General features: G+C 34.5%; 3 protein-coding genes and 1 pseudogene across 17 annotated transcripts in view; 1 reads left to right on the top strand and 3 right to left on the bottom strand.

The window, feature by feature from the left end:
- The window catches only part of LOC114403777 (protein MON2 homolog), a 38,057-nt gene extending 31,404 nt beyond the window's left edge, over nucleotides 1–6,653 (bottom strand). For 3 of the 4 annotated variants that reach the window (XR_003664697.1, XM_028366932.1, XM_028366933.1), the window contains exons 1-3: nucleotides 6,377–6,652; nucleotides 5,728–5,913; nucleotides 5,338–5,427 (exon numbers count right to left, since the gene is read on the bottom strand). Coding sequence is in view for 3 of the 4 variants with exons in the window: in XM_028366932.1 (XP_028222733.1) it covers nucleotides 5,338–5,427; nucleotides 5,728–5,913; nucleotides 6,377–6,481 (381 nt within the window). In the remaining variant the exon portion in view is untranslated. Of the gene's footprint in view, nucleotides 1–5,337; nucleotides 5,428–5,727; nucleotides 5,914–6,376 lie in introns of all 4 variants that reach the window. The other variant, XM_028366934.1, reaches the window with a different exon arrangement.
- Nucleotides 6,654–9,541: 2,888 nt separating this feature from the next.
- LOC114402534 (cysteine synthase-like) lies at nucleotides 9,542–15,303 on the bottom strand. 10 transcript variants are annotated; one of them, XR_003664456.1, is made up of 12 exons: nucleotides 14,921–15,303; nucleotides 14,804–14,859; nucleotides 14,575–14,684; nucleotides 14,405–14,462; nucleotides 13,116–13,379; nucleotides 12,697–12,834; nucleotides 12,570–12,621; nucleotides 12,256–12,335; nucleotides 11,240–11,291; nucleotides 11,004–11,084; nucleotides 10,493–10,884; nucleotides 9,542–9,881 (listed from the first exon to the last, which is right to left on the bottom strand). XR_003664456.1 is itself a non-coding variant. In XM_028365149.1 (11 exons), the coding sequence occupies exons 2-11, from the start codon at nucleotides 14,840–14,842 to the stop codon at nucleotides 9,868–9,870; spliced, it is 888 nt and encodes a 295-aa protein (XP_028220950.1). In that variant the 5' UTR covers nucleotides 14,843–14,859; nucleotides 15,028–15,291; the 3' UTR covers nucleotides 9,542–9,867. The 10 variants fall into 10 exon arrangements, 6 of the variants coding, with proteins under 6 accessions (XP_028220950.1, XP_028220948.1, XP_028220949.1 ...); XR_003664455.1 differs by having other exon boundaries at nucleotides 15,028–15,303; XR_003664457.1 differs by having other exon boundaries at nucleotides 11,232–11,291; nucleotides 15,028–15,295.
- A 2,507-nt stretch (nucleotides 15,304–17,810) lies between these two features.
- Nucleotides 17,811–23,196, bottom strand: LOC114403265 (cysteine synthase-like). Of its 3 annotated transcripts, none has more exons than XM_028366103.1 (11): nucleotides 23,038–23,196; nucleotides 22,687–22,744; nucleotides 22,447–22,556; nucleotides 22,286–22,343; nucleotides 21,330–21,593; nucleotides 21,108–21,245; nucleotides 20,958–21,009; nucleotides 19,971–20,050; nucleotides 18,633–18,692; nucleotides 18,404–18,484; nucleotides 17,811–18,252 (listed from the first exon to the last, which is right to left on the bottom strand). In XM_028366103.1, the coding sequence occupies exons 2-11, from the start codon at nucleotides 22,723–22,725 to the stop codon at nucleotides 18,163–18,165; spliced, it is 972 nt and encodes a 323-aa protein (XP_028221904.1). In that variant the 5' UTR covers nucleotides 22,726–22,744; nucleotides 23,038–23,196; the 3' UTR covers nucleotides 17,811–18,162. The 3 variants fall into 3 exon arrangements, with proteins under 3 accessions (XP_028221904.1, XP_028221905.1, XP_028221906.1); XM_028366104.1 differs by lacking the exon at nucleotides 23,038–23,196 and adding an exon at nucleotides 22,854–23,016; XM_028366105.1 differs by lacking the exon at nucleotides 23,038–23,196 and adding an exon at nucleotides 22,858–23,016.
- A 702-nt stretch (nucleotides 23,197–23,898) lies between these two features.
- On the top strand, nucleotides 23,899–25,098 carry LOC114402200 (annotated as a pseudogene).
- Nucleotides 25,099–25,331: the final 233 nt, after the last annotated feature.

Genomic DNA, 25,331 nt, shown 5'->3' with positions numbered 1-25,331 from the left:
TAATTTGTTTTTGCTTAGAGCTTTATAAGTATATAATGACTAAATGCACTCAAAAAAGACCAAATTGTGACAATATTTGACTAATAATGATTTTAATACTAATACATTATTTTTATTTTAGATAGAAATAAAATAAAAATAATGAGTGCTGAGAGAGAATGAGTAGAGAGAGAAACAATGGGTGGGAGAGAGTTAGGAGCAGAGGTAAGGCAATAGAGAGGGATAGAGTGAGCTTCAATGAGGATCCTCGATGGACACATGCCGGAAACAGGGATGGACAACAGCAAGGCTACAATCGAGCAAATTGGAGGGACAAGAAGGACATATCATCCTTCTATTTCACACGATTTTCTGAGGATGTCACAGAGAAGGACCTGTGGTACCATTTCAAGAAGTGGGGTGATGTGAGGGAGACTTTCATCTCTAAACAAAAAAACAAGAACGGAAGGAGATACGGGTTTGCTAGATTCAAAGGAGTAAAGGACGCGCATAAGCTAGAAAGGCAACTGGATCAGATTGTCATCGGTGGTCTGAAGTTGTATGTTAACATACCCAAAATGGGAGAGAGATGGCGAGAAAGGTAGCAGCACAACCCAAACCAAAAAGGTACGAGGAGAAACATGAAAACACAGCAGCTTGTTGGAGACAACCACATGTAAGAACGAGTTCGACTTCGTACGCAGCAGTGGTGGCCAGAAACATGCGCAGTTCTAGGCAAAGGAAGGAAACATACAACGATCACCACAGCCGTGTTGCCTCACTATCATCAGTATACCTTGACATACCACTGAACGACAAGAAATGGTTCACTGAAGCTTGGGTAAGGCGTTTGAAAAACCTTGCATGGTTTGATAGAGTCGAAGACGACCCATTGTGGGATTTTGGAGCAGACATAACTCCAAAGTACATGGGGGATGACATGATACTGTTACTTGGGCTCACGGATGCCAAAGCAGAACGAATGATGCAGGGGGAAGTGGATGGAGAAGAGTCCTTGTTCTACTCCTTGGAGAAATGGAATCCAGCCTACATACGGGTCACAGACTAGCTTGGGTCCAGTGCTGGGGCATTTCGCTACTAGCCTGGGAGACGACATACATCCAGAAGATTTTGGCTGCCATCGGGGATATGGTGGAGGTCGATGACGATGTCGACAAGGTTCGGAAGGTGGCCAGAGCAAAGGTGCTCATTCGCACACCACGGAGCCCTGCAATCCAACACACGATAAGTGTATACATAGGTGGGGGGAGGTGTACAAGGTACAGGTAATGGAAGAATGCAGCCAAAGCACCGAGACATGTCATTGCCGGCGTAGGAGTGCGCTGTGGTCGTCGGATGAAATCGAGTCCGACGAGAGTTGTTGTGGAACCCCGGTATCAGGAACAAGATGCGCGTCATACAGGGATGACGAGGCGCAAGTCATAACGTTGCCGACAAACATGGCTGACCCACGACGGACCTCCTTCGTGACCAATGCCGGGAGAGACGACCATGGGACCGCGGCTTTACTCAGTGGTTTAATGACACAAAATAGACCATTGGGTAACCACATTAACCCACGAACACAGCACCACAGTCCGACAAGGGGCAGAACGGCTACCATCGCAGACCAGGATGACGAACAGGTGGCGCGTCACGGGTTGGTGGCAAAAAAGACCAACCCAGTCCAAGAAAGATGCAAAAAGAATGGGGTGCAAGTTGTCGGGAGTGATGGTTCATTTGAGGAGGAGAGCTTCGTTCACAAAATGGGAAATATAGCAGCTGGAAAAGAAGATGACGTGGCAGGGGCGCAGGCTTTTTCTGGGGAGAAGACACGTGACCTACAGCTGGATGGAGGAGAGGGTAATAGTGGGTTGGGCTTTCCTGTCCACACCCCCCCTAAAGCAAAAGGTCATTTTAGTACCAGCCCACAAATAAAAAAGAATGCACTCAGCAGCGATTGGAAGGTCTACTCTCGAACCAGGAGGTGTCAAAAGCAATTTAAATTGGGCTTTTCAAACGAGGAACATAATGGCACAGCTTCACAAATAAATCTAAGGAGCATACAGCACCAACACATGGGGGTTAAAGACAACAGTGAAGTAGCCCATAGTGAGCCCAATGTTCCAAAGGCACGCACACCAGTACAACATGAATTGGAGGATGACAATACAGGGAATAATCAGTTGGAGGAGGCAACAATTATATGGAACATGGCTAAAGAGTTGGGAGCAACATGTGGACCAAAATAGGGGGAGATAATTGATAAAATAAGGGCAATGGAGGAAAGAGATAGAAAGGAGGCAGAGAGATTGGGAAATAGAAGTCATACCCATGAATATTATATCATACAGTGTCAGAGGTTTAGGGAGGGGGGTAAAATGGACTGCAATAAGGAGAATGGTCAAGAAAGAACAAATAGATATGATCTGTATCGAAGAGACAAAGATGGAGAACATTGATAAGAGAAAATGTCAAGCATTGTGGTGGGACCTTGAAGTAAGATGGGAAGTGCAGCCTGCATCTAACACAGCAGGAGGGATATTATGCGTGTGGAGTGAAGAAACTTTCAAGTTACAAAGCAAAGTCATTGGCAGAGGTTTCATTTTGCTGGTAGGTCAATGGCTTAAGGAGGCTCAGCAAGTCCATATTGTCAGCATTTACTCACCATGTGACATTCACAATAAAAGAAGCCTATGGGAAGATATCAAGCAGCTGAGAAATTCACACAATGGGGGACTATGGTGCATCTTGGGTGATTTCAATAATGTTAGAAACCCATCAGAGAGGCTGGGTCACTGTCAGAGGGGAGAAGGGGATAATAGTATCAAGGAGTTTAATGACTGGATTGAAGAAATGGAGGTTGATGATGCGCCATGGGTTGGAAGAAAATTTACTTGGTTCAGACCGAATGGACAGGTTTTTAGTATCTCATGAATGGATTGCTAAATGGCCTGCAACCACCCAATACACTTTGAATAGAAACTTCTCCGATCATTGTCCAATTATGCTCAATTCGAAGTTTATAGATTGGGGACCCAAACCTTTTAGGGTTCTTGATTGTTGGCTTCTAGACAGCTCATTCAACAGAACCGTGCATGAATGTTGGACATCCACTCAGCAAAGTGGGTGGAGAGGGTATGTGCTTAAAGAAAAAATAAAACAACTCAAAGTAAGATTAAAGGATTGGAATAAGGAACACTATGGGGACACCTCTAAGAAGGTCAAGCAGATTCAGGAGGAGTTAAATTGGTGGCCTTGCAAAGGAATTTTTTGTGGGGGGGTGGGGGGGGGGGAGATCAAGAGAATAAGAAAATCCCTTGGGTGAAGTGGGATGTAATTTGTCTCCCCAAGGAGGATGGGGGCCTCAGGATCCAGGATATCTCTAAATTCAACGCAGCTTTGATGGGCAGATGGATCTAGGCTTTATCCTCTAATCTGAATCAGTTGTGGGCCAGAATCTTAATATCCAAATATGGAGGTTGGTCAGAACTTAGTCATGGCAGAGACAAAGCCTGGCATTCCCAGTGGTGGAGGGACCTCAGAAAGCTAAATCAGCAGCCTGAGTTTAGCTCTATACATCAGCAGATGGTATGGAAGGTCGAGTGTGGGGATAAAATTAAATTCTGGAAAGATAAATGGTTGGGGGATGATTGTAATCTTGAACAGCAGTATAATCAGCTGTTCATGATTAGTGGACAGCAGAATAGTACCATCTCGACAATGGGAAGCTTTTATCAGGGTAATTGGTGTTGGGATTTAAAGTGGAGGAGGAATTTATTTGACTATGAACAAGATGTAGTTGTGGCTTTTATGGAAGCAATTAATGCTACACAAATTTAGACTCATCTGCAGGATATCATGGTGTGGAAAGCTGATCCCTGTGGTGTGTATTCCACTAAGTCAGCTTATAGAATATTGATGACCAGTAATAGACAAATTCCAGAGGCAAATATCTTCAAGACAATTTGGAAGCTGAAAATCCCCCCAAGGGCTACGGTTTTCTCTTGGAGACTTATTAAAGATAGATTACCCACTAGATATAACCTCCTTAGAAGAAATGTGCCCATTCAGGAATATGAATGCCCTCTCTGTGGGTATGATCAAGACTTGTTAGAGAATCAGCTATGATTCGTACTTATACAAATATGTATCGATTTAGTACCTCTGGTACTTATTAATGAATATATTATATTTTTGGCTGATCAAAAAAAAAAAAGAGGAGGCTGGCCACTTGTTTTTCAATTGTAAAATGACCAGAGGTTTATGGTGGGAATCCTTGAGGTGGAACCAGATGGTAGGACCACTTTCAGCTTCTCCAGCAACTCACTTTGTCCAATTCAGTGATGGCTTTGGTGCGGGGAGAAAACATACTCGTTGGTGTGGATGGTGGATTGCATTAACTAGTTCCATATGGCAGCATAGGAATCTATTGATATTCCAGGGCAATCACTTTGAACCTTCCAAAGTGATGGATGATGCTTTATTCCTAGTATGGTCATGGTTAAAAATCAGAGAGAATTTTAGTACTTCTTTCAACCACTGGTCTTCCAACCTTGTGGAGTATTTTGGTTAATATGGGTTGGGTATAGCTATCCTATGTGGTGGGGTCAGTGTTGGGTTTCCTTTTGTTTTGGAGGGTGTCACTGTAGGTGTCTTGTACTCATGTATATTTCACCAGTACCACTGGTACTGCTGTACTTTTTATTAATAATATATATTTTCTGCCTTCCAAAAAAAAATTCTCTCAAGATTCTATTAACCTGTTTTACAAAGGGATTAGGACCCTCATTCAACTTCAAGCATAGGTATTGTATTTCCTTTCTTTTTTTGGCTCTCCACCCTTTGGTGTTATTTTTCTAATTGAATCTTCTTTTCAGAAAAGAAAAAAGAAAAAAAAAACATTGATGTTGTAATTTAATCTCAAAAAGAATAATCCTTATATTTAAAACAATTTGTTATGAAGGCATTGGTCAATCCATGTAGCCAATCCAACCTAGCGGAATAAGGCAATGTTGTTGTTGTATTGCCTTATTAAATAATTCTAATGAGACCCGTAGCTAAGCAGCTTTAACTCAATCAACCCAACATGTTCTTGATAGAGTTAAAATATAGGATAAGGTTCAATCCCTCCAACCAATCTGAATGTGTTAACTGTATCACACAGTACATGTCACACTATATAATCCTTATTTAGGTCTATAAGTCTATTACATATTTTATTGAATAAGTCAATAAGATCAATATATTATATTTAACAGAGTACAGTCAGCTTACCGGACAACTCCCAGGTCCAGCTACAATGCAGTTTATATACAGTAAACAATAAGACACATAGTTCACGTAGATGAAACTTACCTCGTTTTCAGGGTGTAAACGTGATTGAAATATTATTGATATTGTTTGAAGGGTCTTGAGCTGAACACCCTCATCCGCCATTTCAGCATGCTGCACAGGCCATGGGGGACAAGAAAGAGAAAGATGGGCAGGTTATTGATGCATGAGTTAGCCTTCCCACTAGAATGAAACTAAAACATAATGTACCAGCTCTTGCATAAATCAACAAAAATTAAACCTAAACAGAGAATTGAAGTGACAAGATTTGAAAGTCTCTATAACCAAATATAGCAAAGGCCACACAAACAAACACTATGATATAATCAATATGGCCAAAGAGTTGAAAGTAACGTCCAGCTGAATGTTTTTAAACCATCATGTTTTCTAGCTAAACTGGTTATCTGAGATTACATCTTTCAGTGTAGATAAAATCTCCCTTAGAGCGGATGGAGAAACAGCATCATGAGATATCAGTTTCTGCAGACATGAAAGTCCAATAACGCTAAGCTTGACTGTCCGGACCTCACACGCCATTAAAAAGATTCGTAATATGTCATCATTATGTGCAATTTCACTAGGACTCGACAATGTACGAAGCTGCAAGTGAATAATAAGAAGTGTAAAGGTTTTATTGTAGCCATTATTTTATCTAGAAGATAAACAAAAAACAAAAAAAAAACGCACATACAAGTATCTTTCTAAAATTTCTTATTATCAGTATCATTACACTTCTACATGCTTCCTTGACATTGTGATTCGAGCATCATTCAAAATAAAAAAAAAATAACATGTTCTCATTTTCCGAGTATCCAAGCGCGAAGCATTGAGGTTACTTCAAACTAACTCCAACATTTCAATCCAGTGACACCATTTCAATAGTTGTGATGATCTACTAGCCTATAAGTGGAAATTGAAATTCATACAGCCACATTTTCTTCCTTTAAAATCAGTTCCAAAATCGAATCGCAAAGCAGAAGCATCTCGGAGGTCACAAAGAGCTAAAACCAGATGCAGTTGAAAAGTACTGAAGGGAAATGAAACATGAGCGGCGAAGAGTAACCTTGAGGATGGCGTGCTCTGCGCCGTCTTTAACAGTGGGATAGCGACGGCGAGCTTCGGCGGAGAGAGCGCGAAGGTCGGATTCCAAGACTGCCATGAAAGCCATCTCGGAATTGCGTCGAAGGAGTGAAGACTCCTGTCACCGTGATCGATTGATGTCAAGTTTCACCACACGGGGACGTAGATCTTGTGCCCGGGAGAGGCATAGATCCGCTACGCTGAAAGCCACACGTGTGAAGTGGAGAACATGGATCGATGGCTAATACATGTTCGAAGCCCATTACGATCGTTGCTTCCTGCACCCCGCATTTTGCTACCTGTACTCCCATAGTTTTTATATTCCCACGTTGCCCTTCCATTATTATAACTTCTTCTTTCACCTTCTTTCCCCCAAATTGCCTATATGAAAAATACCCATCTCAATTATTACCTGCATATAGTCGGTATACTAAATATAGGTGTTTGCATTAACTATTTGAGCAGTTTCTTGTTGCACAACAAATGCCACTATTGAGCATGTAAGAATGAAATAAAATTCTCTTATCAAGCTTGAAACAAGTCACTAACAACATTTCCTTCTCTTTTGCCAATGTAGACACTTCATTATGGAGACAGCCATGGTTTCTTCAATACTTTTTATTCACGTGAATCCCAATATATATACCAATTGAGGCGGTTTCCTTCTGAACGGGAACGGAGGTTTCAGAGCATCACCGAACTGTTCAAGTGTGACATCAGCATCGGCCTCGATGAACATGACCCGCTTGAGAGTCTATCTCAGATAGGATCTTAATTTCGCCATTATTGGTGATATTAGCTACAAATAGGTTGTGTGACTCATGGAGTTCGTCCAGCGTTATTGTATAAGCATGGAATTGATCAATATCCACATGTGTGGATAAATTTCTTGAAAGCCGAAAAGAAAATAAGGAAAAAATATTTAAATTAATTTTTGAATTTTCGGAGAAGTTAGTACTAAGAGTTTGGGTGATTTTCCATTTTCAAAAATTAAAATCAATTTTAACTTTGAGTTTTGAGTTTCAGTTTATTTTTTAAAAAAATATTGCAAATTGAAGATAGATAAAATAAATTAATTATTTTACATTTTTTTTCTAGTTTTTAAACAATAATTAGGATAAAAAAAAGTGATGATGATAATAATAATGATAAAAATAATGACGGCAAAACCTCTGAAATAATAATGATTATGGTGGAATGAAAATGATAATGAAAATATGTTTTATATAACTACATATTAAATTTATAAAACTTTTTTCTAGGTCTTAAAAATAATGTAAATTTGTTTAAAAATTTAGTTAAAAATCACTTCAATTTCATTTTTGTCCAACATATTTTATTTTGAAAAATGCATTTAAAAATAAAAATTTTAGGATCATTCCAAATGAAACCTTAACTTTTGTATAATCTAATTGTTCGGTGAAATCGGACTAATTATCTCTGAAACATCTGAGTTCAACAAGAGTTCTCAAGATACTACATAACACTATTTTTAGTATCATTAATTGAAACTTGAATTCGATTTTTAAGGGTAATGAGTTTTCAAAATGAAACAATTTCTAGTGGCTTAAATCCCTAAAAATCGGTTAGGCCAGACAAGCTCTTCTACCAAGTGATTTATGGCAATTTTTAAATGTCAAACAATAAGTTGCAACAAAATAAAATAAATTAATATCACATTATTGTTTAACAGTAATATTTAATCATATAGACTAAAATCATTAACAAAATAAAAATTTAAAAATTAAGACGAATCAAAATTTAGTTCTAAAAATAAAAATATAAAAAAATTCAAAGAGTAAAAACATAATTAAAACTTGTTAAAATCATCCAGGATATCAAATTGTCAATTCTACATTGAATTTTCTTCCACTCGTCGTGTCATTTTGGCTTTTTTAATTCTTTTCCCTAGTTGTATGATAGTTGAGTCATTGACTGTTTTTTTTAGTAATTTTGTCCTCACGAACATGAGCCACTGCTAGTTTATATTGATTCTATGTTTATTTTTGGGAATCATCATTTTCATGTGTTCCTTTCTCGGAGTAATTAATCATGTTTGTCGTGTCATTTTTTTCTTTATGCTACTTTTACGCCTTTTATTTTATAAAATATCAAACCCTACACATTAAAAAAATGTAATTATAAATACAAATGAGCTATATGTAATTATAAATACAAATGAGCTATATGTAATTATAAATAATATAAAATTTATTAAAATATCTAATATTAATCATCTTAATATAATTTATATCAAATTTAATATGTTTACCCAAATATTAAGAGAGATTAAAATAAAAAATTCAACATTTTCTTTTTGAAACAATTATGTCGCTTACTAAAATAAATATATATATATATATATATCTATATATATATATATATAGATATATATATATATATATCTTTTTAATATTTTGTATTTAAGATAAAAAGTTGTCTATCACTTTTTAAGTAATAAAAATAAGAGATTTGTTCTTATCCTCATATGCTTTATTTGTGTTGTCCTGTGTAACAATTTTTAATCAATGAAAACCAACCTTTAGTATCACAAATTGTAATAATGAGTTTCATTCCTAATTTTATAATTTTTAATAATTCATAGGCTTGATATAGCGGTGTATGGTCTCACTATGTTCACATGTAGAGTAAAAGAAAAATTCATATTTAATTTTTTCCTTATGTAAATTTTTTTTAGATCAATGACCGTCACACACACTAATAGACGAAATTAATCACTGATCTGATCCAGTAGGTTGGTTGGATAACACTCGTGTATGTGACAGGAAAAAAAATCTTTAAAACGAGAGATTATTACTTGCTATTAGGTGATCCGGAGGATTTAGTAATTACAATTGATGATTTGTTACCATGTAAGTGAATACTTCTTCTTTATCTCAATGAAATTTCTTACTTTTTATTTCATGATAACTGTATTATATTGAAGGAGACAAAATAGATATATCCTTCTTTTAGAAGAAGATCGATGATAAAAAACAAACAAACAATTGATTTAAAAACACCTAATATTTTTTGGTTAATTAAATATGTTTTAAGAAGAGCCTTCCTAAACTAAAAGAGTAAAAGGACAAAAAAAATATAATTCACTCCGGATTCTTCATTTTTTAACAAGAGCCTTTCTAAGAAGTATTCATAATCATATGGCTTTTCCTGCATTGAACATTCAATTGTACATTTTCGTTAATATTTTATTCAGTTAAACATACGGAGATTTCTAATCGTTCTGAATAAGGGATCACTTGAGGCTTCTCCTATAATATTCTTATGAACTATTGAAGTGAAACATATGGATCGTCCTGAATAGGAGATCACCAGACAAAAAAAAAAACTATAATACTATAAAATTCGCAGAGCACTGTTACATAGTATTTTTGTTCTTAATCAAATGTCATTTGTTCAGCTTCATGCCGAATGGATTCAAACAATGGTGAAGATAAATAACGCTCCCCGTAACTAGGAAATACCACCTGCACAGCAACAGAAGCAAATGACATGATTTAGCATACGCAAATCATTTGTACCTCTACACAGAATTTAAAACATTCAGAAGAGTATTTGATTTGTATCCAAGCAATGGTGATAATAATAAACCAAGAGATGTTACTCAAGTATATGAAGTAAAGGTGAAGACTGTGGCAGCAAGCAGGAATATGATTTCCTTCGCTTGAATCCTGAATTTGATCAAGTCAGAATTCTAATCTTGGGGAAAGAAGAGCTACCAACCTTTAGTGAAGTAGTAGTTGTTGTACACTTGTACTAAGTGAAGAAAAGTAGGAGTCTAATGTTAGATTTTCCAACAGTGAAACATAGGAAATTAGACTTTGCCCATGGTCACCAAATAGAAGACAGGAAGGCTGAGAAATGTGGAGAAGAAAGAAGGGTGATGATCAATGCTCTACCTAGCACCTGCTGCAATAAGCATACTTATACTCGTGGAAAGCCTCCAAATTGAGATCAAGAATGAGGACATAAAGGTGGCCTCTCAAGAAAGGGATAACAGACCTATGTTGTGAAGAAAACAAATCTGTACATCTCAACCAAAGGAAATAGAAAGGATGAGTAAACTAGAGAACCTTACAGGTGCATATTCTTTGGCATACTCAAATAAGCTTCCATTTTCTTTTGGACTAAATGTCTCAGACGCATCCTTTAACCATCATTGGATACTAGAATCTTGAGCCACTGACCATATTACACACTTAACTAACTTCACCTATCATCACATGCCCCATCAATAAGAAAATTGCCATAGCAGAGGGAACTCTTATAGCTGTCCCATCAATGATCTTGAAAACTGTCCTTCATGTTCCAAAATTGTCCACCAACGTCTTTTACAAAAACTTACTCAAGATTTGTCATATAATGCTGTTTTGTCCCAACAATTGTTGTGTGTTTCAGGATAGGAATTTGGAAAGGACAATTGGACATGCTGGAGAATGGAATGACCTTTATTGTCTAGAAGATCCAAATCTGCTCAACAGTGGTAGCCTTTTTCACTCCTTCATATATGAATTTATGATCACGAACAAAGAAAATATCCTATTTTATCATTATCAATTAGGACATAATGTCAAATATTAGAAACTCACAACGATTAGTTTTCCAGCATTTTCTGGTTTTTTCCCCAATTTTATGGCAGCTGCAGCTGCGGCTCCTGATGAAATTCCCATCTGCAAAAGAAGTAATTATATAATCAACATGAGGACCAATAATTTAAATACTTGGATTTAGATAAGTATAGAGTTAGCATTTCACAGGCATAACTGTATAGAAACTACTGTGAAATCACTAAGAGCCACAAATTATCATTGCCATACCAACAAACCTTCTTTTAAAGCAAGAAGCCTAGCAGTTTCTATAGCTTCTTCACTTGAAATCTGCAGTTTACAAACCTTGTAAGTCTTGACAAATGCCTTGTAACAGTAGCTAGCTGAGCAAACATTATGTGTTTGTTGAATAAATTGTACTAGTTGTAGAGCATTGTCAGTTTTAGCCCTCAATTAATGCCCTGATTTGTGATTCTTTTGCTTATAATTAAATGTACGAGGTTGGGAAGATTTTCTCGCTAGCAATTCAGTGATACTTCTCCTATTTTTTCAAGCATATCAATTTATATATTCCTATAAAATCTAAACATACTCTAAGAATCATAGATTCAGAATCAGTATGTCTCACCCTGAAATGTGAAATAATAGGTTGTGTCCAGAATCCAGATATCTAATGTAACCCATTAGGTTATAGAAAAACATGTTAAGGATCACATGAAAATGGGAAAGCAAACTTTTGACAAGAATCAGACATGATCGCCACACTTATAACACTGAGAAGCATGTGACATTAACAAGCTACTTCAAGTGTCAGAAATGAAAAAGTTAAGAAAATGAAGAGCATTAAGTAGAGAAATTTAAAAAAAAAAAAGATTAAAAATGGTCTTGTCCTGATCGGTTAGGATTAGGAAACAAAAATAACAAAATAAAAACTGTTTTCTGATTTTTCATCATATGTATATTTTTTCTTTCTATGCACGATCACATATCTCCCAGAGACAACAAACTATACTCTAAAAAAATAATACCAGTCACCCAGCATCTAAGTAAATTTAAAAATATAATTTGAAATATTTGAAAAGGGCATCCAGCCATTTATCGGCAACTGAGTTATATCTGCATAAAATCTAAATATATTAAGATTATTTGAGTAAATTTTCTGCAAAACAAAAATAACACATTTTGAGGCTACACTAGGCTAAAAGATAGAGATAGACACTCCTTCGAAATAAAAGAAAATGACCAGTTTCAGTATAAAAATTGAAAATTGAGTATCAATAGTGTTGGGAGCTACCTGAATAACTTCATCTAGTAGATTAACATCCAGTACACTTGGAATGAGACCATTACCAATTCCTTGGATTTGGTGATCACCTGAATATGTACAAAACAGTCACTAAACGGTTTCATATTGTTGTCTAAGGTCTTGCTAAAGCTTAAAGAACAAATTTTCAGAGTTGATGTATGCAATCTGAATGAAAAACTCGATTTTACAATTCAACTAACAACAACATTTAGCAGGTTAATTAGATTTAAAGATAACTTGATAAGTGTATTATTACATAATAACTGTGGGATAGCAAAATGTTTAATTGGCTAAAAGAATACCTGGCGGTCCTCCACTGAGGACTGCACTTTCAACTGGTTCTACGCCGTACAGCTGGGGCCAAATGTGAAGTTAGCATAAAATGTAGTATTAAGCAAGCTTGGTAATTAGGTAAACAATTAATTAAACCTTGACATTGGGGTTTCTCTCCTTGAGGAATCTGCCAGCACCCGTTATGGTACCCCCTGTTCCTACCCCTGCAACCAAAGCATCAACTTTCCCTCCCGAGTCTCTCCAAATCTCAGGCCCAGTGGTCTCGTAATGAATCTATAATTACGGATGCAACCATTGTTAATAAAACACAAAATAATAATAAGCTCAAATATGTATGCATCACCATATTATAAAGAAGCAGAGAAAAAAACATATTTGTTACTTTAAAATAATTTTATACTGTTATCTAATCACAATCAAAATCAATTATATACGATAAGTTTGATGATGATTTTTATAGTAATTAACGTAAGAGTCATACAAACAATTATTTATAATTAGATAACAATATAAAATGATAGTGCGCAAGATGATTCATGTGAAAGCATAAATACTTTTGGATTAGCAGGATTATCAATCTGGCGGAGCATATAACTCCCGGGCGTGTTATTCACTATCTCCTCGGCCTTCCTAAGAACAGCATTGGTTCCTTTGGTAGGGTCGGTGAGATAGACCTCAGCTCCGAAGGCTCCAAGTACAATTTTTCTCTCAAGACTCACAGAAGCTGGCATAGCCACTATAACTTTATACCCCTTTAATGTTGCTACGAATGCCATTCCAATGCCCGTGTTGCCACTTGTTGCCTCAACAAGAACACTCTTGAAAACCATCATTAAAAAAAAAACCTTAGCAATGTGAATAACATAATAATATGTACTTGAAGAGCATGGAACGACATGGAATTTGAAAAAGAATATTATTGTCCAAGTAAAAGGCATATATATAACCCTAAACGAGGGTCACCCATATGACCATATGATAGGCTCCTGTAAGTTTCAGTTTCATTTGTCTCCTTCAGATAAGCACAAGGGGTCGGTTTGTTTTGGTTTTATAGATAATCCAACCAAGTGATTCTGTTTGGTTTAATTTGTTCTGACTTATCTCAACATTGAATTAGATTTAATTCATCTTTTCACATCAATTTTCAGTTTTATGAATATTTTAATTTTTTTCATATGAATAGCTATTTCATAAAAAATGTATATCATCAATTTGTGTTGTGTCCATGCTGGCAAACCTCTCTTATAAAAAGAATTCTTTAAGATTTATAGTTCATTATTTATGTATTATCGATGCCATAATTTCATAATTTAATATAAGTAGAATGTCTAACACGTAAAAGCATACACTAGCGTGATCAAAAGTTCAAAATACGAAAAAAAAAACAGTTATAAAATGTTAAAAATCACCCCAAATGTCAATTTATCACACGAGAGACAAATTTGTCAAAATTAAAGAATTAAAAATAATATTTTATAATTTCATAGACTAAAAATTATACTAAAAATATTTTTTATTAATTGACAGAGTAAAAAATCGATCATGCTTATTAAACTCATATAAGTATGTTAAAAGTATTGGATTTGATTACGTTCAATTTTAACAATAACAATAAAATATTGAAATAAAAAACACGAATCTTATTATTAGTTTGGTTTTTATTAAAAAAAATTATTAGTTTGGTCTTTTTTTTTTTTAATTCGATTTCATATGTCAAAACAATCTGATTCGCTTTTAGACACTCAAAGTGCATGTATGTTTTTCGTAATTAAGTTTTTGAGTTCAGTTTTTTTTCTTTCTTTAACCCGGCATAACCCTTTACCTAAACTGTGACGTGACTAACCTTTCCCGGTGTAATGAGGCCTTTATCCTCAGCATCTTTGATCATGCTAAATGCTGTCCTGATCGAGTGTAAAAAAGAAGATCATAATTAAAATTTCTGAAATTGAAATCCCAATATATATCTAACATCTTCAGACAGCTCTAGCTCTGGTTTGTAAAATAATGCCATGCCTATCTTTGATACTGAAGCATGGTTGCATGGACTCTAACTTAGCAGCAATGCGGGCCACACATCCCTCCACTATGTTGTTCAGGTATACCATTGGGGTATTACCTATTAACTGCACAAGGGAACGGACAAGATGATAATTACTTAATGTTTTACTATATATACACGATGATAAAAAAAAAATACTTCAAACATGACATAATAAAAGGTTATTATGACAAAATATATTACTTCAGTGGCATCTTTCTTGATTGCACACTGTGGCTCCATGTTAGAAGGCCTGCAAGCTGAACAAAAGAGCTTTAGGTAAGAAAACAATTAAATATTGTGACAAAATTAATATATTACTTTGGTGGCATCTTTCTTGATTGCACGCTGTTAGAAGGTCTGCAAACTGAACAAAAGAACTTTAGGTAAGAGAACAATTAAGTATGCAAAGAGATATTTAAGTAGACCTTAGTTATAATTCTCCACCAAGGGGTGTGTAGATTAATTCACCAAAACAAAAAAGGGGTGTGCCGAATATTCAATAAGATAATTGACTAGCTAGCTCTGCCTGTGTCACAATTTATAAACAACCCTGCCAAAGTCTTTCTCATCAGAAAACAAAGCTTTGTTGGTTTAATTAGCCAATCATGTTCAAGAAAATACTCAATGCACGAAAACAGAAAACTAATCCCTTTGGGGTTTGGGCAGAGTGGGACAAGTTTTTCCATTAAAATAGATTATCTTCATTTTAATGACCAATGTTGGTTCTCATGGACATGGGTTGTTTCAGATAAGGATTATTTTAGTGGCTATAAAAGGCCTCGAAGTAGTGATAGCAGTGTTTTGTAAAATTTATAAAATTTCATCTCACTCTTATCATCACTCTATTCTCTCTTAACACATGTGCGTAAGGGTCGGAGTTCTTTATTTTACATTTTCTTTCTCTTATTCTTCTAACAAAAGATATATACTCTAAATTTTGATCACGTTTATATAATTAATTAATTTGTTCAACTTAATTTATGAATTAGATTTTGAGTTAAAAACTAAACTCAATAAATAAGTTGAATTAGAGTTATGTATAATTTGATTCACTTATTTTATGAATCAACTCGATATTTGTTTTTAATTTTTGTGAATTGAGTCAACAACGAGAAACAAGTGGACCGAAATAGCATTTGTATGACTCTAAAAAAGTAAGAAAGAATTGAAATGTGATTTGCATGTGTCGCACATCGTCAAATAAAGAGGAGTTTTTGACAATAAAATGGTTAGTCAAACTAGACTTGGGACCTATATATATTGCATGCAACTTTGGGGGCTGTTAGGTTAAGGTGGAACCTGCGTCATATAATTTGTGAGAGTGAGGGTCCATTTCAATTCCAATTATTTCTTGTTTGCATTAGCCGACCAACGTGAAGAGGCAGGTTCTCTTAGTATATAAATTTGGGGAGTGGGGACTCTTGGATATGACGAACAATTCCGACCTGAAATAGAAAAATATAAAAACGTGAAAGGGTCTTTTCCATTTCCATTTAAATGTCTTTTTCTTTAACGAGAGTAGTGGAGGCCTATTTTTAGACAAAGTGTTTTTTTCTTTTTTGTGGATGTGGGGGAAAATATGGACAGACAATTTTTTTCAGTGTTTTTTTTTCTTGGTAAGAAAAATGTATTTTAAAATGGTGGACAAATTCTATAATAGTTATTTTATAAAAAAATCAAATTTGATAAAATTATTAACAGGGGAGTTATATATATATATCATAAAAGAACACAAGAAAAACTATAAAACAAATTTAACTTTATAGTTTGTACACTTTGCGTTGAGTAATTTAAAATAGTGGTCGATTTGTTTAAAGTTTTCCAAGTATTTTTTATCATTTTTAAGGAAGTTTTTTTAACTTAAAATAACTATTTTTTTTTAAAAATAATACTAAAGATGGATAGAAGGTGATAATCAATTGATAAATTAAACATTATTTGAATATTATTTTATTTATATATTTTATGATGAAATATAAAATAAAATGGTCATTTTATCTCTTATTTCTCAAACAGTTAAAAAAGTTTGAATGAAATTAAAATAAAATGTATTTACTTTACGTTTTACTATGCCATTATTTTTTTTAAAATGAAGCAAAATTCATTTTACTCTATATTATCATTTGTTATTTATTCAAACATACTAGCTTAAGAAAGTGTTAGTTACTAATGATGAATAAGCATATCAATAACACTCAAGTAGTTCTACTCAAGCCTTCTGAAAGAGTTGTTTGCAAAAAGAAACCTTTTTCTTTGTTAGCCCATCATTTCATTTTTTTTCAGTTTGTGTACGAATTTCAATAGATCTAGAGGATGCAGTTATGATAAGTACTTCATAATTTTTTTTTTCAAATGTTTAATTATTTGAAAGAAATGATCTTTTATTTGAATTATTTTTAATTTAAAAATCAAGTGATTTTTTTTAATGTCAAACAAACATGTTTTGAACATGACAAATATAGTCTTGCCTAGATAATAATTTTTTGCTCTTTCAAACACAAACCGTTGAGTAACAGCTAATGGATGGAAAAAAAGTTAATTTGTGCAAAATATACTGCAACTTTATGTAGTATAATATTTGAGGTTGCAACCTTTTCTATGACCATTTTCATACCCACTAATTAATTAGGAGATAAACTCAGTCATCATCCATCAACTCGCACGTTGTGTGGTCAGCCATATATGGAGAGCCAAGGTTTTATCTTTGACTTTTACACAGATTGATCAACAAGGACATTAATTGTGTACTACTACTACTACTCTAACTTCCGTGTAATCACCTATCAAGCTAACTATGACAGAATTAACACCGATGAAATGCAAACACACTGTAGGTCTCATTCTTGAGGGTTTGATTCCATCGTAAAAAAACTCATTCTTGAGTTTTCCTCTTCACTTGTTTGGAACCTCATTTAAAGAGAAAGAAACACACGTCCAACCATATGCTACATATTGTATAGCTTTTGCATTAATGTGGAATCCTGACAATTCCAAACACACTGATAATTGTCATGTTTTGTCTGGCAATTGCAGCCATACATAATAGTAAACTCCTTTTGCTTAGGTCAAATTTCCAAACGCACAATAACATATATCATTAGTGCTTATGAATTTCTGACCTTGGCTCCATTTCAAAGAATTTGGTTTAAAATTATTTGGACTTGTCTTTTACAAGCATTATGATTTGAGTAACTAGTAATATACACACTGACAGTCTAATGAAATTTTATACCGTCATTCAATCAAAAACTGTCTTGTGTGAAAAGTTTGCTGACTTTTACAGTTATACTTATCCTAGTTTCTGATTGGTTGATAGTACAAACTTTTTTACATTATGAACACATAAAATTAAACACTTTTGATTTTGATTCTATTTGGATGAGTGCAAAACAACTTTTGAAATCCCATATAAGTAATGTTGGGTTATTTTCATAAGCAAGAAATTGAAGCTTGAAGTGTCAATCCAGATGTTATTCAACTTATTTTAGACCACACTATACCGACAATAGTGCTTGCTTAACGGGTACTCAGTGAGTACTAGCCTAAGCTATTTATGCACCTTAGTCAAATGTCATTTGTTCAGCTTCTTTCCTAATGGATTCAAACAGTGGTGAAGATAAGTAACGTTCTCCAAAACTGGGGAAAATCACCTGTACAACAACAATTCAGAATTGACATTAACTAATAATCTGCAATTCAATGCCAAACAACATTAAGCAATATTTGGAAACTCACAGGCGAATAGACAATAGTCATAATATAACTCTCATTTAATAAACTTATTGAAAACTACAAACTTACAACAATGAGCTTTCCTGCATTTTCTGGTCTCTTCCCCACCTTTATTGCCGCTGCTGCAGCAGCTCCTGATGAAATTCCCATCTGATAAAGACTTGTTTATATTAATCAGCATGGAAAATAATTATTTGCATTTGCAATTACGAAGGTACAGAGTTCATATTTAATCAGAAAAACCATGTGAAATTACTGTAAAGCCAACAGCAAGAATCACAAATTACTGTTACCATACCAGCAAACCTTCTTTCAAGGCAAGCAGCTTAGCAGTTTCTATAGCCTCTTCACTTGAAACCTGCAGTTCATAAAACCTTGTTGATCAAAACAGAATCCCTTATATTAGTAGCTAGTAGACAAAACATTATGTAATTTCCATAAATCTTAGCATGTTTCAAGTATCAAAGATTCAACATTAATATGCCTCAATGTCCTTGAAGATTGGAGGATCACATAGAATAGCTAATAAAAGTCCAGATATGTTGCTTCTCTATTTGTATAATATAGGCCAAGTATATGATGACGCCCAAGAAAATTGTTAGGAATAAGATGGTTCACCAAAAAAATGATTAAATGAATAATTTGTTGTAATCTGATGAGTTTATTTTTGAGTAAATAGGAATCAGAAATGGCAATGCATATCTACTTCGTCCAAAGGGTTTACAATTCAAAGGAAATCATTCTAAGACCATCAAGCAACATCATACCAAGAGATATTTGTCCTAAGATAATCTGACCTCAACAGTTTGAAAACTCTTTTGTCCTAAGACTAACACCCTCAAATGGTTGCTCCAAATGAGACAAAGTTTCAAGTCAACCTCTAAAAGGCAAAAACAGCCTTGTATACTGCACTGGACACAAAAAATAGATGTGGCAAAGTACACTTTGAGCTGCAAAAGTCTTGTCTTATACCAAAATGGAAAGCTTAACTAAGAGGCTACCTACTCTGATTTGCTTGCTCATTCAAAAGTAAAAACAATGAAGAGCTGCATTTAGGCTGAGCATGCTCAAAATATGCATAACCTAATGCTAATTGAATAAGTCTATTTTCTTGACTTAATATGGCTTGTTCTAAGCTCATTAACAACTTTTTCTTAATAAGTACGATTGTCCAAATTGCTTAAAATTGGATTTTTTCCTGTTCAGTTATCATACAGAGAAACAAAATGATAAACTAATCATCTTCTGTTTTGTTCCTTGTATCTGTTTTCTATGCAACTCGTTCACATCATAAGAAACAGAAATATATTTCCCAAGAAGATAACCTGTGTATTACAACTTCTGAAAAAATACCAGTCCTTTAAGGCATATAACAATTGCATCAAATACAATCACAAATGTTTGAAAAATACATTCAATACACAATTCTAAACGAATATTCATTTCCACTATTCATTCCATATTGTTCAGTCATTCAATGGTGAGATAGATCATCATGTATTATTCAGAATAAAACACTAACAAACTATGAGGTCACTATTCAGCAAAGAGAGAGATTAATCTAAATAAAAGGAAGTAGCCAGTTTTTGGATCAAAACTGAAAACTGAATGCCAATGTTTTAGTGTTGAGAGCTACCTGAATAACTTCATCTAGGAGATTTACATCCAGAACTTTGGGAATGATACCAGCACCAATTCCTTGAATCAGGTGCTTACCTTTGACATGTGTGCAAATGGAAAAATAAAAAATAAAAAAAATCAGCAAACAGCAGCCTCTAGTAGTTGCCTAAGGACTGCTCAAGGTAAAGAATATTTTTAAGAATTTATGTATGACATTTCAAGGAAGACACATTTTAACAATTCAAATGAATAACAATATTTAATACCTAGATAGGCTAGACTACAGTTAAAGTTAAATGATAAACAGGAGGACAGAATCCAGCTTCCAACTTCCAATATATAGGTCAGTCAACAATTTAACAGGATGTATCCAAACAGGAAACACGTTACACTAACTAATGTCTAATAGTGCAGCCTGAGTTTGTAGTTTTTTCCAGGCCATTTTTTATGAACATAAATTCTACCATTTGGCATATTTTAGATAGTTTCCAAAGGATGATCCAATAAGCAATTTTGGTATTGAAATGATTGTCTTGATGGCTGACTTCAAGAATTTCTGCATGAATTAACCACCACATTTAAGGCTTCCTATTGCTATTCATAGTGCAACCTAATTATTACGTATCTCTCATGGAATGCGGAGCCACACTCCAGGTCTAAGCAGTAAGCACATTGAAATTGACCCTGCACATAGTCTTGGTAGCTGCAGGTTCTGTCCAAGTTTTACATTTGCACATATGACCAGATAGCATATTTGTTCACAAAGGGTCTTTTGGCAGCATGGTTTACTTTTATTGCCTTTGTTCCAATTTGAACTTGGTTCCAATTCTAATGTTCAGCGCATATAACAAAATTACTTGTATATATCTGATAGAGAGATGAAAATAATATAACAAATGAGTCCCGGATGTATTGACTTTTAATATTCCATGAGTATGATGATAGAGCCCCAATAGTTATACAGTGAGAGACCGGAGAGAAATATACAGAATGGTAAAATCACCTGGCTGTCCTCCATTCAAAACTGGACTTTCAGCTGGCTCCACACCATACAGCTGGGAGGGGGGGGGAGAAGAAATCATAAAGTTAGCATAAGAAACTTGTTCCCATGTTCTCTCCCAGTAAAGAAAGTATGCATGGTAAACAAATCAACCTTAATATCCGGGTTTTTCTCCCTGAGGAATCTTCCAGCTCCTGCTATTGAACCCCCAGTTCCTATTCCTGAAACCAAAGCATCAATTTTCTCTCCCGAGTCCCTCCAAATCTCAGGGCCCGTTGTCTCGTAATGAATCTACAAGGATGACAATTAATCAGCTGCAATTTTTCTTAACACAAGGCAACCAAATTAGGAATGTCTTGTGAATAATGAGAATACATTTGGATTGGCAGGATTTTCAAATTGGTTGAGCATAAAACTATCAGGCGTCTTGGCTATTAGTTCTTCTGCCTTCTGAATAACCCCATCAATTCCTTTGGCAGGGTCTGTAAGATATACCTCAGCTCCAAAGGCTCGCAGTATAATTTTCCTCTCAAGACTCACGTAAGACGGCATAGTCACCTGAAGTTTATAACCCCTCAATGCTGCTATGAATGCCAATCCTATGCCGGTGTTACCACTTGTATACTCAACCAGAACAGTCTTTTCAACCATTAGTAAAAAATATTAAACATAGTTAGATAGTATCTTCAACAATACAGACAACATAATAAGTGCCCGAGGAGTGGAAAGGCCCAATTCTTCAATATTATAAGCACTAATATTAGAAAATCTCAATAAAACGTATTTCCTGACTAAGATGGATAATTTATATTACGGACTGAAAGAATTTGAAGAACATTGTCCAAAACTCCAAATATTATTGCAGGCCAAAGTTGAAGGACATTTAGAGCTTATTAGTTTTCTTTCTCACTTTTTGGTTTTAAAAACTGTTTAGCAATCAAATTCTCTCCGAAATCTATTAAGTTTTAAAAATTATTTTCAAAACAAGTATTTTAAATATAAAAAATAGAAACAGCTTAGAGATGTCTTCATCTTCTTAAATTTTCATCTTGTTCAACCTCTTTCTCAATTCCACATTTCTACTCTGTATCTTGACCCACTCTCCACTAGCTATTTGAGCATCTCATTTAGTTGCATTTTGAAAACTAAAAACAATATTTGAAAATAAAAAATAAAACACATCCTTACTGATGGAATTGGAAAAACATTATTGTCCAAATAAAAGCCATGTTGAGAAGTGCATAGCGGTATTATTACAGGCCTGATGCCACACAAAGAATCTCCACTCCAAAATCCAGATATGTAAAAAATATATCTTTAACACAGCTAACCTTTCCAGGTGTAATAAGGCCTTTTTTCTCAGCATCTTCAATCATGCTCAAAGCAATCCTGATTGAGAATAAGAAGATTATCATTACAAATCCTCAAATGAAAATCTTAAAACCTTACAGTTCCAGATAGCTCTAGTTTTTGAAATCAAGGAATTCCATGCCTATCTTTGACACTACAGCACGCTTGCATGTACTCCAATTTAGCAGCAATACGGGCTACACACCCATCCACAATGTTGTTCAGATATACCATTGGGGTATTCCCTATCAACTGCACATTAATGAAGAGAAGATAATTAATATGTTTTTTCAACTAAACATAAAAGGAAAAGAAAATACCGCAAACATGGTAGCATAGATAAGATTGTTAAGGTAAAAAGAGGATAAAGAAATAGCTCTACTTCAGTGGCATCCTTCTTGATTCTACACTGTGGCTCCATGCTATCTGCTCAATAACACCTGCAAGCCACACGAAGCGAAGGGTAATAACATGTAGAAAATGCAAATAGACATTTAAGCATATCATATAATTAGTCAGCAGCAAAAAAAATATCATATAATTAGTCACCAACAATGACAAGCTGTGCCTATTGATTCCCTAAACAAGTTCTGAACAACCAAATTAAAATCTTTCACAGACAGAACCACCAACTAAAGAAAGCACCATAACAGTCGAACAATCATTGAGCACATATGAACAAAATCCAAAATCTCAAAGCAGGAGAATTTGGATATTGGAGTAGTAGAATTACCAATTAGAACTTCACTTTTATTTCTTCAATGACAGGAAGCCAAAGCGTTGAAAACAAGGATGTTTCCCTGTTTTAGACTCAAAAGAACGAAGTCATCAATCAACCAATTGTGGACCGAAATTTATTGAATTACGCAACTATAGTCAAACAATTTATTTTATTTTATTAAGAATATGATGATAATATTAAGGTGATGCTGTTCTTTCGCTAAGATCCAAGAGCTATATCATGTGTTTCTACGTAATAAGACAAAACCTTAGACGTCGCCAGTGGCTACCGTAGAAACGTGTAGATAACTCCAACAAATATAAATGCTATCCCTTAGTTTATTTTTGTTTCATCATCATTTTACTTTACCAAAAATCCTCAATGTAAAATATAAATAACATTTTATAAAAAATTGTTTATGCACATATAATTTGAACTTAATGACCTGTATATAAGATCATAATCAAAACAAAGTTTTGGATAAATGATTTTTTAAGGCAGTTTTAGATAAATGATTAAACATACAAAATGAATAAGAAAAAAATCATTCTAAATGTGTTTTAAGATGAGTTTGGTTAGATTTAATATTCTTAGAAATATTTTTTAAAATTCAAAGTATTTGAAATAAATAATGATAAAAAGTATTTGAAATAATAAGTAAGAATGGAAACTGAAGTTATAATTAGGTTAGAAAATAACTTCTCATATTATCACGAAACTATTTTGAAAATCTCTTATTATGGTTTCAATTAGAGCTATCATGCCTTGTTCCTTGTCTTCTTTTCATTAATAATGAGACATGAATACCTTTATTTTACTACACTTAGAGAGAGACAGAAAGAGACAAAAAAGATAAATGTGTCGCCTTTCTATATGACGAACAATCTGGAACCTGGAAACGCAGATACGGGTATGATCGTGCAAATGATGAAGATGTTGTACCTATCATTGAGGCAAAAGCAACTGATGGTAAATGGTTGAACATGCCTTTCCTCATGAACTGCTACTATGTTTCTCTTAATGGCCTTGCATAAGGTGTAGATACTCTTCTTTGAGTTGTCACTGTTGGGCATCAACAGAAGTACAGAAACTACTACTCTTGTGAATAGGATAAAATTTATCATAGGGCAATTCATGGCATACCTGTATAATGCTTGTGTATCACATAGTGCTAAGTTAAAAAAAATCTGATTTAGAACACCATTGACCCTTTAAAAGATTCAAACTGTAAAATGGAAACATTTAGATAAATCAAGGCATTCTCAATGCTTAATCATAACAAAATAGTTGACCTTGTGGGTTTCCTAGAGCATATGCCAGGCATCTGATGTTATTTTCCTACCATTTTTCGGCACATTGTTATTTTTGGATGTGAAGATTCTTGCATGTGATCATCTGTGTCAAGTTAGATAGGATGAACTAGCTAAGTTAGCAGGAATTGCAGCAACTGCAACAGCCAGTGGTGGGAAATTTGACAAGAAATTGGCAGGTGAAAAGCCTCCACAACACAAAGGAAAATATCGAAAGGTTGTGCACTGTGCTCTCCGAGGAATCTGTTTCTCTTGTCCATGTAAATTATTATATTTAGTAGCAGCCATTTTTAACTGAATTCGCTTATTAATTTCCTTTGTTTTGTTTTCATCTAGTTCCTGCCAGTGGTAGAAGGAACCGGGATAGGATCACAGGAAAGGGAGCAAACTGAAAAAAATATTGAACAAGATCATCTCCAAGAATTCTCAATTTCTCATGACATACTCAACGTTGAAAAGGTACATTAGAGTCATTCGGTGACTTAGATTTCAAATTTACCAAGTTTTATTATTATTTTGTTTTGTCAAAGTTGTATTCTCTTTATCCTAGGCTGTTACAATGCACAATGTGAAGAGAGAGAAGAAACGAAGGAGCGAGAAAGGGAAGGCTTCAGCAACTGACAAGAACTTGAAAAAACTCAGAAAAAGGGAAATTTCAAGAAAAGCAAGGCAAAAGGAAAATAAATTGTTTAGATTTTTTAAAAGGGTTTTGTAGAGTTCTTTGAAACTCTGTTTGCTGGTATAAAGTTGTTTTGCTGACGATTATTACATCTATCAGTTGCTATATTATTTATTAAATTAGCTTTTAATAGGAAAAAAAATGCTAGTTTTAGTTTATCTAATCAATGCCTAAATATATGGCACACAGCAGCCATATTCATTTGGTCTTTGTTTCTGTTGAATTATTCATTTTCAGCTAACTTGCGTTACGTTATCTCCTTTTTTTGAATAAAAGTTTGTGTCATCTCCTAAATTCACATTCTTGCTTGCCCATTT

This window comes from Glycine soja, chromosome 20 (genome assembly GCF_004193775.1).
Source record: "Glycine soja cultivar W05 chromosome 20, ASM419377v2, whole genome shotgun sequence".
Taxonomy (NCBI): Eukaryota; Viridiplantae; Streptophyta; class Magnoliopsida; order Fabales; family Fabaceae; genus Glycine; species Glycine soja.
Note: the sequence above shows the minus strand (reverse complement) of the source record. Positions and strands in the feature narration are given on the sequence as shown.